Here is a 14,012-nt window from a genome sequence, read left to right on the forward strand (position 1 = left end):
TGTGCAAATACATGCATATATGGTATATGTTAATTTAAAAAGAGATAATTTTTCATTCTATCAATAGTATTTCTCACATCATTAGAGTAAAAAAATTAATGACTGCATAATATTTTATCACATGGGTATGCCATAATTAAGTAACGGTTCTATTGTTGGTTTTTATTTACTTATTTACAATTAAATGTAAGAAATTATGCTAAGTACCCTTGTATATAGACTTTTGATACTCATCTCTGACTATTTTCATAAGATATATTCCTAGGAGTGGAATTACTGGATTTAAGGAATGAACATTCTTAAGACTCTTGATAAACACTGATAGTTTACTCTTTTTAGAATTAGTATATAAGAATGCCCATTTATTTCACCTTGTCTTCATTGAGATTTATTGTCATTAAAATAAAATCTTTGTTGATTTGAAAGATAAAAATGACAAGAAAATCTGATAATTGCCTTAATTCATATAGGTTATTACAAGTGGGCTAAACTTTAAAAAAATTGTTCCTTAGCAATTTGTACATTGTTTACATCCTTTTCATATTTTTCTATTTCAGAGATATTGTATTATCAATTTGTAGAAGTTATTTCCCTGAGGTTTAAAGTACTATTCCTCCTCACTACAATACAGTTATAATTGTTCTGAATAAATGGTTGAGGATAAAATTAATTTAGTATTCTAGTTTGTTTAAGTATCACATATGCCATGCCTGAATTGTAACTTGACAAAAAATAAGTGCATTTTCGTAATATGCATAATGCTAAAATAATAACATGATTTGTTTCTTTAATTTAAGATTTCACAGGATATCAGAATGATCATTATCAATTATAATCTTGGAATTTAAAAATCCCTCACATAAACTTGCTTACTTAGTAGGTATTTTTTTTTCTTACTTATGTAGAAAGGTTTGCCAGTTTTTAAATTTTTGGTCATTTGGTCATTTGGATTTGAGATGAATAAAAGTTTATTGCATTGAGAATTATTTTGTTAATCACTTGCAAGTGGGCATCTGTTCTCTGTGAGATATGGTGCTAGACAGTCAATAGAGACTATCATAAGAGAAGGAATTTAGGAGATTGTTGTCAGATACACCATTCACCACACTGTGTGACAGGAACTAGATGTGCTAAATGAGTATTAGAGGCAGTGACCTGCTTAGGAGCTGAGAGGAGGGAGCAGGAAATCACTGGCCTGTGCGGGAAAGAAAGAAATTCAGATGCATGTCGTTGCAGGTCTGGACTTAGCTATACTGCAACTTGTGTCATGGGTTTGTGCAAAGGTATTCTGTAATCCCTGTTGTGAGGATGGTTGACTTTGCTACATCTTACCAAAATATTACAGTTTTTTACTTCCTTTTTAGTTATTGTTTGCCTATTGTTTACACACCCCCAATCTTTCCTTCTTGAAATTACAATGTGATGGCAGACTTTGTGCCTAAGCCATCCCTCCCCCTTGTCCTGCTATCTACTCCATAGCATGTTGGATGAGACCTACAAAATAGAGGAGAAAGATGTTTCTAGGCAGAGGCAGTGTTTATGTAAAACCAAAGACTTTTGGGAACTACTGAAATCACCAAAGCAAATGGAGAAAACCACAAGGAGCAAACATAAATCCACTTATTAGTATGAGACTATTATATTTCCAAGGGTGCCTTAGCCTAATTTCCCAGCAGATGTCTTCGTTTGTGAGCCTCTCACAGTATGGAATCCTCCTTATCAGCTATCTCTGCTGGGCTCCATGGGAGCCTGAAAATGAAACATAAACTAGGTCTCTCTGCTGCAGAGGTTTACCCACTGGCCAGGCGGTAACTCTGCCAGAATATAAAGAAGGTCATGCACTTCGTGTGACAGTGATTCGAGAATCCAATTAAAAAGTTTAGTATAAGACGCAGTCATTCCTACTTAATCCGATCACAGTTTAATGCAATCCTCTGCTTATTGCAGTCAGCGCCTTTGGAGCCAAATCAATTGTATGTCTCTGTTTCCACGTTTTCCTCTGTAATTTGATCACCTTCAGCTGGTTTTTTTTTTTTTAATAGCTCAATTGGGAAATCTGGCAACATCTTTTAAGTATTGCCCCATAACGTAAAGCCAGCAAAGACACTTCACAACGGCCAGCTTCAACACTGACATGACAGAAGCAAAAAGTCACTTGTCTAAAATGGAAGCACAATAGGATATGGCAGAGTTGAAGAGGAAAGGTTCTTGTGAAGAATCTTGACTCAACATGAGCTGATAAAATACTGCTGATTGCTTATCTGTACAATCATTCCAACTCACCTGAAGGTTGTAAATATTGTAGTGCTGCTGTTGGCATCATGGACACCAGTCTCCCAGTCAAAATGATAGAAATTACATTAATGCATTTCTCTGAAGCTAAAAGTACGTTTTAGTGATGAAGATAACTCTTATTTGCTTTGCAAGGGCATCGCACTGAGGTTCCCATATGGCAAGTTGGCACTTACCTCGTGAGTGGTCATGGCATATTGCTGAAGGGAAGGCCGAGAAGGCCAATGATGCAAAAATGGCCCCTTTTATTCTATTGGAATTTGAGTAATTCCAAATATGTACATGACTATTATAAAGTTTAGAGTAGACTCAGATGGTTAATTCTGCAAATTGAATGATTTCTGACTGTCCATAATGGAATAAGAGGATTACTTTGGTCTGTGCAAATACAAGTGAGATTGACAAGCTGCAAGTCCGTGAGTGCAAATTACCCATTTCACATTGCTTTCGGAGCCGAGGTACCTGATGTCTGCAGCTCTAGTACAGGTCACTCAAGGGAGAAAAAAAAAAGTAAATTGATATCAATAACCATTTTGAAAAATATGCCAAGGGCATATGCCACAGCTCCTCTTTTGATATGCCGATTGTATCTGGGAGAACAGCATGAGCTGCCCTACTGAGGGGAGCCTGTGGAGTCCTGAACATGGTCTAGGTGGTACTTTTCAGGAAAGCTTTAGAGGTAGAGTAGGGCTGTGTCCTGTCCCTCCTTTACTAAAGTCAGCGAAGTCAAATTCCTCCCTATACTCATTTCAGAATCCAAGGGCTGTGCACCCAAGTATTCTATTTTGTCCCGCTCCGCAGGGGAACATTGAACAGCTTTACTAGGCATATACCTAACTTTGAGAATGTGTGTGTGGTGTGTGTGGTGTGTGGTGTGTGGTGCGTGTGTGTGTGTGTGTGTGTGTGTGTGTGTGTGTGTGAGAGAGATACCAGAATGTGCCTCACTGAGGAGAAGGGAGGGAGTGTTTGAGTTTGGAGGAGGGAAATGGAACCCATAATGTGATTCTCATCAGCATCTAGACCTTTAATCCATACAAATGAAATGCTCCGATTTAATAGAATTCTAAAAGTAAAACAAATGCTTTGTTCTTAGTGAATCTGTCATTCAGAGCTGCTCTTGGCAGCACATCAACTGTACTTGAAATGTCTTTAAGTGGGTATTTTTTTTATTGTGCTTTTCGTCTTAACACATCTTTGAGTTGTTAGAGGAATAGGAAGGCTGAGCTCCTCTCAGCATGTCAGGTCTGTGCAGCTCTGAAATCCCCATTTGCTTACTTAGCCATGAAGAGCTTACCTTACTTAGTAAGTATTTTGGCCATAGTGCAATAGAGTTTAGAGACCAAGAAGCAACAGAGCAAATTAACATGAGTTAGTGGTAGAGAGGAAAGGAATACAGCCATAAGGAGGTGTTTGTAATAAAATGTATTACAATTGCTACCAAAGTGGAACTATTGTTTTGGGGAAATCAGGTGCCAAAAAAGCACCACAAAGTGTGGAAGTAAAGAAATAATACTTAGTATTTATTGAGCATTTACTCTGATCTAGGCACTGTGCTGTGAGTTTTTCGTATAATACTTTTCTAAACCTTAGCACATCCATCTCTGAGTTATAAAGAGGAAATTGAGGTCTAGATGGGCTGTTACACAGTAAGTGGCTCAAACCATGATCTATCTGACCTCATGATCTTCTGCTATTTTGGTGGATTCTTTGTGGTCTTTTTAGATGTGCACCAAAATATTAAATTTTTTTATTGAAAATATTTGCATAACTATTCTTATAGTTCTTAACATTTTCATGTGACTGTGTAGAATTTCAAATCGTTTATTGGTTTTGAATTTTTATTTAAGTTTATTCAGAGTATTTCTATCATTGGAAACTATGCAAAAAGTTTGGGAAGACTTCTTCAGTAGTTGAGATACATACTTTGGGGGGTCTGATGGTGTCCATGAGAGAAATGAATCCTTGTTTACCTCTATTTATCACCATGAAGTCTCTGTGCTGAAATGTTGCATTAAGAGTGTGTTTTAAAAATTGTGTGGCCATATGTTCATGGGTGCAAGGTTTTTGTTTTCAGCGTAGGTCCTGTTGGGAAGGGACTGAATGGATATACTAGTATCCATTTGACAGAGGAGATGCCCAAGCAAGGGAGCTCTACCTCCTGTCAGAGACCATCTTGCTCACTGTCACATGCATGTGATCTCAGGGCAGGTGGTTCATGGGACTCACCGCCCAGAGGGGTCTTTTCCAACAGAGACATACTGTTGGGCTGCTGGTTATTAATAGTCATTGAGGAAAACAGTCCTTTCTGAGCTGCGTCTTTATCTTCTTCCTCTTCCAAATGTGTGAAATATTATGCAGTTGCCATTGGAACATAACAGGACATTTCTTGACTCTTGCCCTCTAGGAACTTAGAACCCCTAGGAAAGATTAGACATTATCACTTGAAAAATAAGGTTGGAGATAGTTTTTGGTCCCCTCCCTACTTCCCTAAGGAACTGGCCCTGGTGTCTTCTTCATGAGCACAGCAACTTAGTCCTTCTGTTTATTGATGTCTCCCCAGGACCTCCACAGAGTCACTCACTCAGTAAACATGTGTTGAAGGAATGAATGGGGTTAGCAGTTGGGAAGGGCTTCAGGGCAAGTAGGATTTAAGACAGTTCTTCTTTAGAGGAGTTCTATAGGAATGTGTTGGAGGAGGAAGAGAGGAAAGTATGAGGTTAGTTTGGGGAGAACTATTTTGGGTAAGCTGAGGGGCTGATGAACAAAAATTTTCAGATACTGTCAGAAAAATAGGTGGGAACCACATTTTGGAGGGCATTGAATTTCTGACCTGGGAGTGCAACGACTCTCTGTTGTGTGTTTTCCTTGGGAGATGATAAGAGTAGTAAAGCAGACCAGTCATATGATTCAACTTCCCAAGCCTGGAAGACAAATTGCATGCCTATCTTCTAAATTTTTGTTGCTAACATAGGATAATTTTTTTTTAACTCGCACTGAGTAGATGCACTATTTGATATAAAGTCATTGTAATTTGCTGACATATACCAGCACGCTGTAGTTTGTGGCAGTGATATTATTGAACCTGTTTTAGCTGATTTCTATCCCTTGTCACTTGAGAGACTCCTGGCCTGAATTATCCTTTTGCCTTTGCCTGATCTCTCTATAGAAGTACAAATAGGGAAAAGGAAGAGAAGATAAATGAATCTTTGCTGATCCCTGGAAATCTACCAATCACTTTAACATATCTAACTTTATTAGTTTATTACATTTAATATACCTATCTTAAGCCAAAGAGTATTAAAAATGCATGTACATTTTTTAGAAAGGCAAACCCATTAGAAAAAAAGGAAAAATAAAATTAGGAAAATGAAAGAAGCTAGTGAGGTTTGTTGCACAAAATGCCTGCCCTGAGGACTCGTCCACTTGTTAGAGGTGGTTACAAATCAGACTTGGGGCTCAGGGCTTTTTGACTTCCAGGGCAACGGGGGAAACATGATGGGTTATATGATTCATGGTGTCTGTGAGAGAAAAAGAAATCAATTACCCAGGAGCAGTCTAACTAGTTCTGGAACCTGAAAGGAAATTCTTCCACGAGTCCTCATAAAGAAGGCTATGAAACATTTTATTTTGCCTGCCAGTGGGAAAGGTTGATATCCTCTTATGAAAACTGAGGAGTCAGTCAAGATTCTCTGCTGCCTGGAGCGGGCTGAGGTGATAGCTGTCATCTTCAGTCACTAAATACCTCATACCCACATACCTTTGTAATGAACTCTCCAAGACATACTCTTTATCCTCATCACATCATAGTCTGCAATGATTATGTTTGATATTTGTTCACTGTTTCTTCTTGGAAATAGTTTGTAATCTGTGGAAGGGCAGGGACTCTAGGCATCTTACTCATTCTTTCATTTCCAGATAGCACAAAACCTGGTATGTCGTAGGAGCTTAATAGATATTTATTGAAGATGAAGTGGAAATAACTCATGGTAAAATGTACCCTAATGTAACTGAATTAGCCGGTTAAAAGGGATTTTTAACTACTTAGTAGCCTAGTTTCACTGGTTTGCTAGCTATAAAAATATTAGGAATGTTTGCCACAATGACTGATTTTGGAACAGCTGACTTTCTTCTTGCCAATAATCAGATAGCATCAGATGGTCAGTTGTCTGTTGAGTTCACCCTACACAGAAAATCCTTTAGAGTCGATTTTATAATCTATACCTCACCAATGAGGACACACAAGCTCAGAGAAGTTGAGTTATGGATTTATTTTCTACTTATAAAAGTAATCAAAAATGTGTTTTAAAATCAAGACATTTTCATGAGCATATCATATAATTTGGCTGTATACAGCTACCTCTGTATACATTAGTTAAATGTTAGGCATTTCTAAAATAATCAAGGTGTTTGTGGCGACCAGTTATATGGCTAACTTTTGCTTGCTTCCTTTTCAAATATGGATTACTGCCATTCCTGGTGAGAGAACACATGTAGCCATTTCCTGTGGTGGCAGATTAAGGGCTGTGTCCTCTCACCCTACAGGGACACGGAATACAAAGGGTTGCAGCTCTCCCTGGATCAAATCTCAGCCTCTAAACCAGCCTTCTCCTACACCAGCAGCTCCACTCCTACCATGACTGACAACAGGAAGGGGGCCAAGTCCAGGCTCTCCACCTCAAAGTCAAAATCCAGAACTTCCCCCTATCCTCAGGTAGGTGCACTGCCATTTTGCAACTTTCTTGTGTGTGTGTGTTTGTGTGAGAGAGAGAGAGAGACTTGGTTTGGACTCAAAGTTGAGGAAGTATTAAAACAGTTTGGAATTCATTATCTGGTTGTCATAAATTTAAAACTTCTATGTATCTGGAAAGCTTTCTAAAACTATCTTCTTCCTGCTCTTCTCCTTTTAAAATAACTATGCTAGTAAAAATTTGAAATGATCTTGTGGTTTGCTGCTTTTATATAAAGATGGAGAGAGTCTCAGTTGGAATTGGAGCCATAACTTTGTTTTTTCAAAGAGATTGATCCTGACCAAAATGATGTAGCCAGCATAGCAAAATATGGAAAACAAGAGCTTAACATAGTAAAACTGATTCTAAGGACAGGAACTGAAGTAGAAGGAAATGAAGAAGCAGAGGCAAAGAATCAAGGATGCATCTTGTCATGAGATTTGTGCACAGGAGGACTATATGGGGAGGGAGGGAAATAGAATCTACCAGATGGGAGGAATGGTAGGAAAAGCAACTCTCTTCTCATCTTTACAAGGTGGTGAGCTGATGAGACCCAGAGGAGATATTCCAGAAATACTGCAAGGCACCGGGATGAGTCTGTATTCTTGGAAGGAAAAAATTATTTTTCTGATCAGTCACTGAGATATAGAAACTAGACTGTGCCAAGATATGTGCACAACTCCCTCCTGGTCTGAAAGAAGTAAAACAGAACTGGGGATTCTCTACTCCCAGGATCTCGGGACCATCTTACATCTACCCCGTTCCTTATAGCACCACATCACTCGAGTAACTCAGGAGTTGGTTCCCAGGCTTATATAAAGCTAAACTGGATTTGGAGTTATTTTGTCAAAGTGGTCTTTATCATTTATGTTCTAAATATATTTTTTAGAGTAAAACTGGCCATCTACGAGTTACAGAAACTATTTCCTTACTTCTCAGAGCTATATTACTCTGTTGATTTCTACAAATGTATATACAGTAAATGTCATTCATTGAACCAATGCTTACTAAGAAGCTACTATTTGCTAGATTATTTTAGCAGCCTGGTATATAAAGATGAGAAGATCATGGCCCCCCAAAAGAGACTTATGTCACAATTTAAAATCTCCCACAGAAGGCTAGATCTCTTTACTCTGACAAAAGGGAGGGAGTTGATATGTGATATCTAGACAATTTTCAGTGTCCACCCTCTGTTATGAGGACTGAACACTTTACTTAAAAAGTACATTTTAGTTAAAGTCACTGTGGAGGAGGAGTTGCTTCTTTTTATTGAACATCTGAGAGGCTTTTCTTATTATAATCTTGTACCTTGGGGAAAAAGTTTTACTGTCTCTTTTTATTACTTGGAAGGATCAATTACACCTTTGGGGAATTTTATCCTTAAACATACAGGAATGTTGAACACATAGATGAAAGAAGAATTTAAATTAGGAAATACTAAGTTAAGAAGGAATTTATCTGTTGTTATGCAGAAATTAAACCACAAAATATCTCCCCACTGGACTTCTAAAAACTCACTAATTCTGTCTGCTTTCATGCATAGCTCTAACATGTAAAATTTCTGTTAGTTTGCTCTAATGGTAGACTACTCATTTTTTAAAAATATTTATTTATTTATTTATTTATTTGAGAGAGAGAGAGCATGCATGAGTGGGGGGAAAGCAGAGGGAGAGAGAGAATCTTTAAGCAGGCTCCATGGCCAGCATGGAGCCCAATGTGGGGCTCGATCTCATGACCCTGAGATCATGACTTGAGCTGAAATCACAAATTGGACATTTAACCGACTGAGCCACCCAGGCACCCCTAGATGACTCATTTTTTAAAAAATGTTGTAACTGTCATTAGACTGCTCTTTGTGCATGTGGTCATACACAAAGGAGGAGGAGTTAATTTGAAAGTTATACATGTTCCATAGTTTATTTTATTTTTAAAAGATTTTATTTATTTGAGAGAGAGAGAGAGCACGTGCAGGAGCAGAGACGAGAGAGAGGCAGAGGGAGAGGGAGAAGCAGGCTCCCCACTGAGCAGGGAGCCCAAGGAGGGGCTCAATCCCAGGACCCTGGGATCATGACCTGAGCTGAAGGCAGATGCTTATCCAACTGAGCCACCCAGGCACCCCACATGTTCCCTGGTTTAAAAAAAATACCGAAGATTGTCTATACCTTGGACTGGCTGTCTCTGCCTTTGGTAGCTCCTATATATAAATTCTCCAACCTACCAATGTTGACCCACAGGTAGGGACATCTCTCGCACCTATTTAGCAGGAAGAAGTTACAGAAGGTAACAACTTTAAAGATTTAAGGGTCAAAATTGTTCAGGGGGGAATGATGTAGAGAACAAAGGCAAGAAAAGAAATGTAGATAAAATTAAATTTCCTTATAACCTGCAGCCCATCGACAAATACTTGAGGCTGGTAGAGTAGACATTCCTCTAGGAAACTCCCATCTTAATGTTAATGCTTTGCTAGAGGGAAAAACAATCTTAGCTTGATAATAGCAAGGCCTCCAGGATCCCGCGCTTCTTCTTTAGCATATGAAAGTCCTTTTGGAAACTTCCCTTTTTCTTTACCTTCCTCAACTCCAAAGTATATAATCAATTGCTCCTCACAACTCCAGTGCTGCCCTTTCTGCCCATGGGTCCTGTCCCCCGTGCTATAATAAAAACACCTTTTGCACCAGAAAAAAATAATACAGAAGAGTGGAAAGTAGAAAAAACACTTCTATTCCCTATTTTCCCTCTCTAAAATGGTGCTTTCTTCTAGATATATTCTAGGATGTATAAAAATCATGCACATGCAAACACGTATGTCCATATAAGATTTCTCTTGATGTTTGTGTGCTCATTTTTGTGCTTAGTACTTACATATATGTAGTCCTTAAAATTTTGGCTATATGTCTCATTTGAAATCACACAGTCATGAATTAAGTTTACTTAATGTTTATGTGCCTAGTAAAGGCTATTCTTTAATTGTGTTTACTTTAGACAATCGTGGTGCTAGGTCAATCATTGACTGAGTTCCTACTATATGGGCTACTAATATGTAGAGATCAGAAATGGAACATACTGCCTTTGCTTTCAAGGAGCTACTCCTATAGACAGATGAGGGAACAGGCATTTGTAGTGAATTGTCATGGGGTGAGCAGAAGGCCCTCTGGGGGCAGGCACATTGGCAAAGCATGAAATCCAGGGCAAACTCATCACTGTATCTTCTGGAAGAAAGCAAGTTGGTAGCATCATCTTGGATTCCAAATCCTTAGAAATGTTAAAGAAAAAAAATTAGCTACTCAGAAGTCTCATTTGTTTCAAATTGTCCTTGTATTATGAAGGGATACTTAACCTTTAATTTTCATGCATCATTGCTATTATGTGTCTTTGACTCAGTAGATGCTAGCTGAGAACCTCCATTGGAAAGATGCTGGCCCTTGTGGTGAATGAGGGTAGGGGTTGGGTGAAAGGTGCTAGAATATAAAAAAGTGGTATAAGAAATGTCCTTAAGTTTTACAGTACAGCTGAAATGATAATTTACACATTAGAATCAGTACCGTATAGGAAAGAGATGGTGTACACAAAGAGCTTTATGAGTGGTTCAGTTGCAGGGACTGTGGCCTGGATGACTGGAGAAGGCATTGTGCCTGACCTGGCTTTGAGAGTATGATTCAGGCATACAGGCATAAGGGAAAGGAGAGGACACTTCAGGAAGACCAAGATTATGAAGAAATGCATAGATGCATTATTACTGGAACTGGAGTGAAGTGGGGAGAGTTTGTCCCTGTGGATGAGGACTAAGGATGTTATGTTGGGAAGCATTGATTGGTGCCAAACATCTGCCAGGCCAAGGAATTTAGAGTTTGTTTTGTGAAGAGACAGTAAAGGCTTTTGAACAGGAAATGAAAACATAAGGTGGTTAAAGCAAGGCAGACTCCTCATGTGAATAGTCCCGGCGTGTACCTGTGAAGGTCTGAACTAAAGTTCTCTATGGAAGTAAAAGGCCTTGTAGAGGAAGAATGGATGAAACCCTTTTTGTCCTTGGCTGCTTGCACCAATTGTCCTTACAGAGTAATTTGATCACTTAAAGATTTATCTTGAAATTATACTTTAAAGCTTATTTTTTGTAGTTAATGACAAATTCATACTGAATTTTTCCTTCATAGGTTAATAGATCCATAATAAATGCATTTTTGGTTCCTAAATGATCGAGCTTTTGCATTTAATTTTAAATACTTCTGCCCCTTTTCTCAAAAATAAAAAGAAAATCTTGTCTGTTATTTCCATGGTTACATGCTTTTAGCGTGCAAATTCTTCTCATTAGAGTTTTCAAGAGGCAGTTTCCAGAGCAAAGCTGAGCTTACAGGGTACTGTCTTGCTCCTCTTATTAGTTATGTAAATGGAGATTTAATGATTCTATCAATGTTATTTATTAGGCTCTTTGCTCTATGATGTGTTGGGAATATCTAGAAATTTCTCAAAGATGTCTGCTGAATGGCAAATAGTAACATTGCTTTTTGGAATTATTTAGCCTCCCTTCTTTGAACATGTGAGACATGCACAAATTGTAATTTGCTGTCACACCCAGTTTGCAGTAATAGATGAACCTTCAGGTCCCCTCCTGATATGAGATGCTCTTGGGAATGATTTTAGACTTGATTATATTATAGCCACTTAATGAATGACTCAATCACCTTTGTACCTCTATGTATTACTCAGGACAAGAAAGGTCAAAACAGAATTGTTTTTGAATGGTTTTGGAAAAATTGTCGTAGGCACTATTATAGTTGATTTCCAAAGACTCTGCACAGAGCTACTGCGCTTTTCTGTATAGCGGCAAAACTGTTAAGGCCTGGGGATACGTTATGACAGTTGTATTTTATTGTTATTGAGGTTTATATTCATGAAAATAGCAACTTGTTTTTATAGTTCTGTTGAATCAGAAATGTTGTTTGTAGAATTTATTTTTCAGATCTTATCTATTATCAATTGCTACAATATTTTTCACCTGTTTTTATGGAAAGGAGCCATGGCTACTCTAATATAGTTGGATGTTATCTTGCTATGATTTAATTATGTCAATCATGAATAAATTGCCTTCCTATTCCATAGCCCCCCCATTCCACCTCCTGATTCCTGTTTCCTTTTAAACTTCTCATTATGGCATGTTTATAATTGTTACGTTTATTATAGACAGTGCGTGCCCTCTTGTTTTATTGCATCATCCTGCCCTCCTCTTGCTTTTTCCCTAGTCAGTCATAACCAATACACCATATAATTCTGTAATAACAGCGCATGCATAAGACTGTGTGTGCTTCTGAAATCTGAAAGTATTTAATCACTTGCTACAGATACACTGTAACACTTGCAGGTTTTACTCCACATCTGTTACCTTAAATAGTCCCACAGAACCCTCTTAATTTTCACTGCCAGCAATCTGGCTTCCTTTTGGTGAAGGTAAAAACTCTATTTCTGCAAAGGTTCTTTCTGACCTCAAAAATACACAGTGACTGCTATGCTAAGAGCCTAACTAAAAAGTTAGGTTCCAGAGAAAAGAAGGACCAAGGATTTCTCAAATATAGGACTTCTGTGACTACCAGGAGAGACATCCCCTCATTTCATGTTTTATATGTAGCATGAAAACATGTAATCCTTGATCATTAACCACAAGAAAAGTTTTTAATGTATCTTTCAAATAAATGAAGTTATCTTTTCAGAAATTTCATAGGCTTGTTTATATTTTCTGGCCATGTATAAATTTGAGATTAGTGTCCCTCTCCTACAGAAATATCAGGAGATTATTAGAGTGGTCCTTTATGGTTTTTAAAAAACATCTTCATAGATGAAACTCTGAGTATTATTTTAGAAAAGATTCTGCTCAATAAGATGAGACCTCTGTGTTAGGGGTTTGTTCTTTGGTTTTTACTGTTATATTTAGTTAAATACCTATTATGTACACTAAAATGCTAAAGGTAGGTCCTCAAGGAACTGTGTGCATGGTCTTGTTGGGGAGGCAAGGCAATATTTTAGAGAAGAATTATAAGATGTGGTCATTCATGGGACCTCAAGACCACAGCTTCTGCCTTTTTATTCTCTTGGCACATGGTTGAGGCAGGGGCACAGTGGTGTCCAGGATTAATGGATGGATAAGCCCATGAAGGGGACAGGGGAGGTAGAGAAAGAAATAGGGCAGTGATGAGATGTATTAAGTTCTGGAGATACAGTCTTTGCCCCAGAGGGTTTACAGATTCATTGGGGGAGATAAAAATGTAACGGTAATTCTTTTTCAAGAAACAGATGAACATAGGGGAAGGGAAGGAAAAATAAGATAAGATGAAAAGGGAGAGGGAGGCAAACCATAAGAGATGCTGAACCCTAGGAAACAAACTGAGGGTTGCTGGAGGGGAGGTGAGGGGAGGGATGGGGTAACTGGGGGATGGGCATTAAGGAAGGCACTTGATGGAATGAGCACTGGGTGTTATATGCAACTGATGAATCACTAAATTCTGAAAGTAATAATACACTATGTGTTAACTACAATGAATTTAAATAATGAATTTAAAAAAAATAAAAAATGTTAAAAAGGATTTTTAAAAAACTAAAAAGATAATTGAAACCCAGTGTAGTAGATGTGTGTTAAAGGCCTGTGGTGGCATGTGCTGGGGGCTGACCTGCCTTTCTAGCAGTGGACTGGAGGTCGGAGTTGGGGGCTGACAGTGAGAGAACCAATGGCCTCGAGGCCTAGAGACCTCACATGTCATGGGGAGTCATCAGCAAGTGCAAGTTTATCCCTGTTTGCAAAGTTTGCAGTGGGACTATGGAAGGAGGGTCAATAAAGCCCTTTAATTTGTGGGTGTTCCCTCAGGGACCAGACTCCATGCTTGCTCTAGCAGCTGTGCTTTTTTAGCTTCCCACCCACTTACCCTTCTCCCATTGCCTGTGTCCCAGAAGTTCTCTCACTCTGGGGGATTGCAATGGTATCTTAATTTTGCCCCCACTCTGGGACAT

At 38.4% G+C, this 14,012-nt stretch overlaps 1 protein-coding gene across 1 annotated transcript in view; it reads left to right on the top strand.

The window, feature by feature from the left end:
• SIM1 (SIM bHLH transcription factor 1) overlaps positions 1-14,012 on the top strand; it is a 65,448-nt gene that overhangs the window by 32,984 nt on the left and 18,452 nt on the right. The window contains exon 9 of the mRNA XM_027603194.1: positions 6,835-7,003. Within this exon, the coding sequence (XP_027458995.1) occupies positions 6,835-7,003 (169 nt within the window). The remainder of the gene's footprint in view (positions 1-6,834; positions 7,004-14,012) is intronic.

The sequence above is a fragment of the Zalophus californianus genome, chromosome 7 (genome assembly GCF_009762305.2).
Source record: "Zalophus californianus isolate mZalCal1 chromosome 7, mZalCal1.pri.v2, whole genome shotgun sequence".
Lineage (NCBI taxonomy): Eukaryota > Metazoa > Chordata > Mammalia > Carnivora > Otariidae > Zalophus > Zalophus californianus.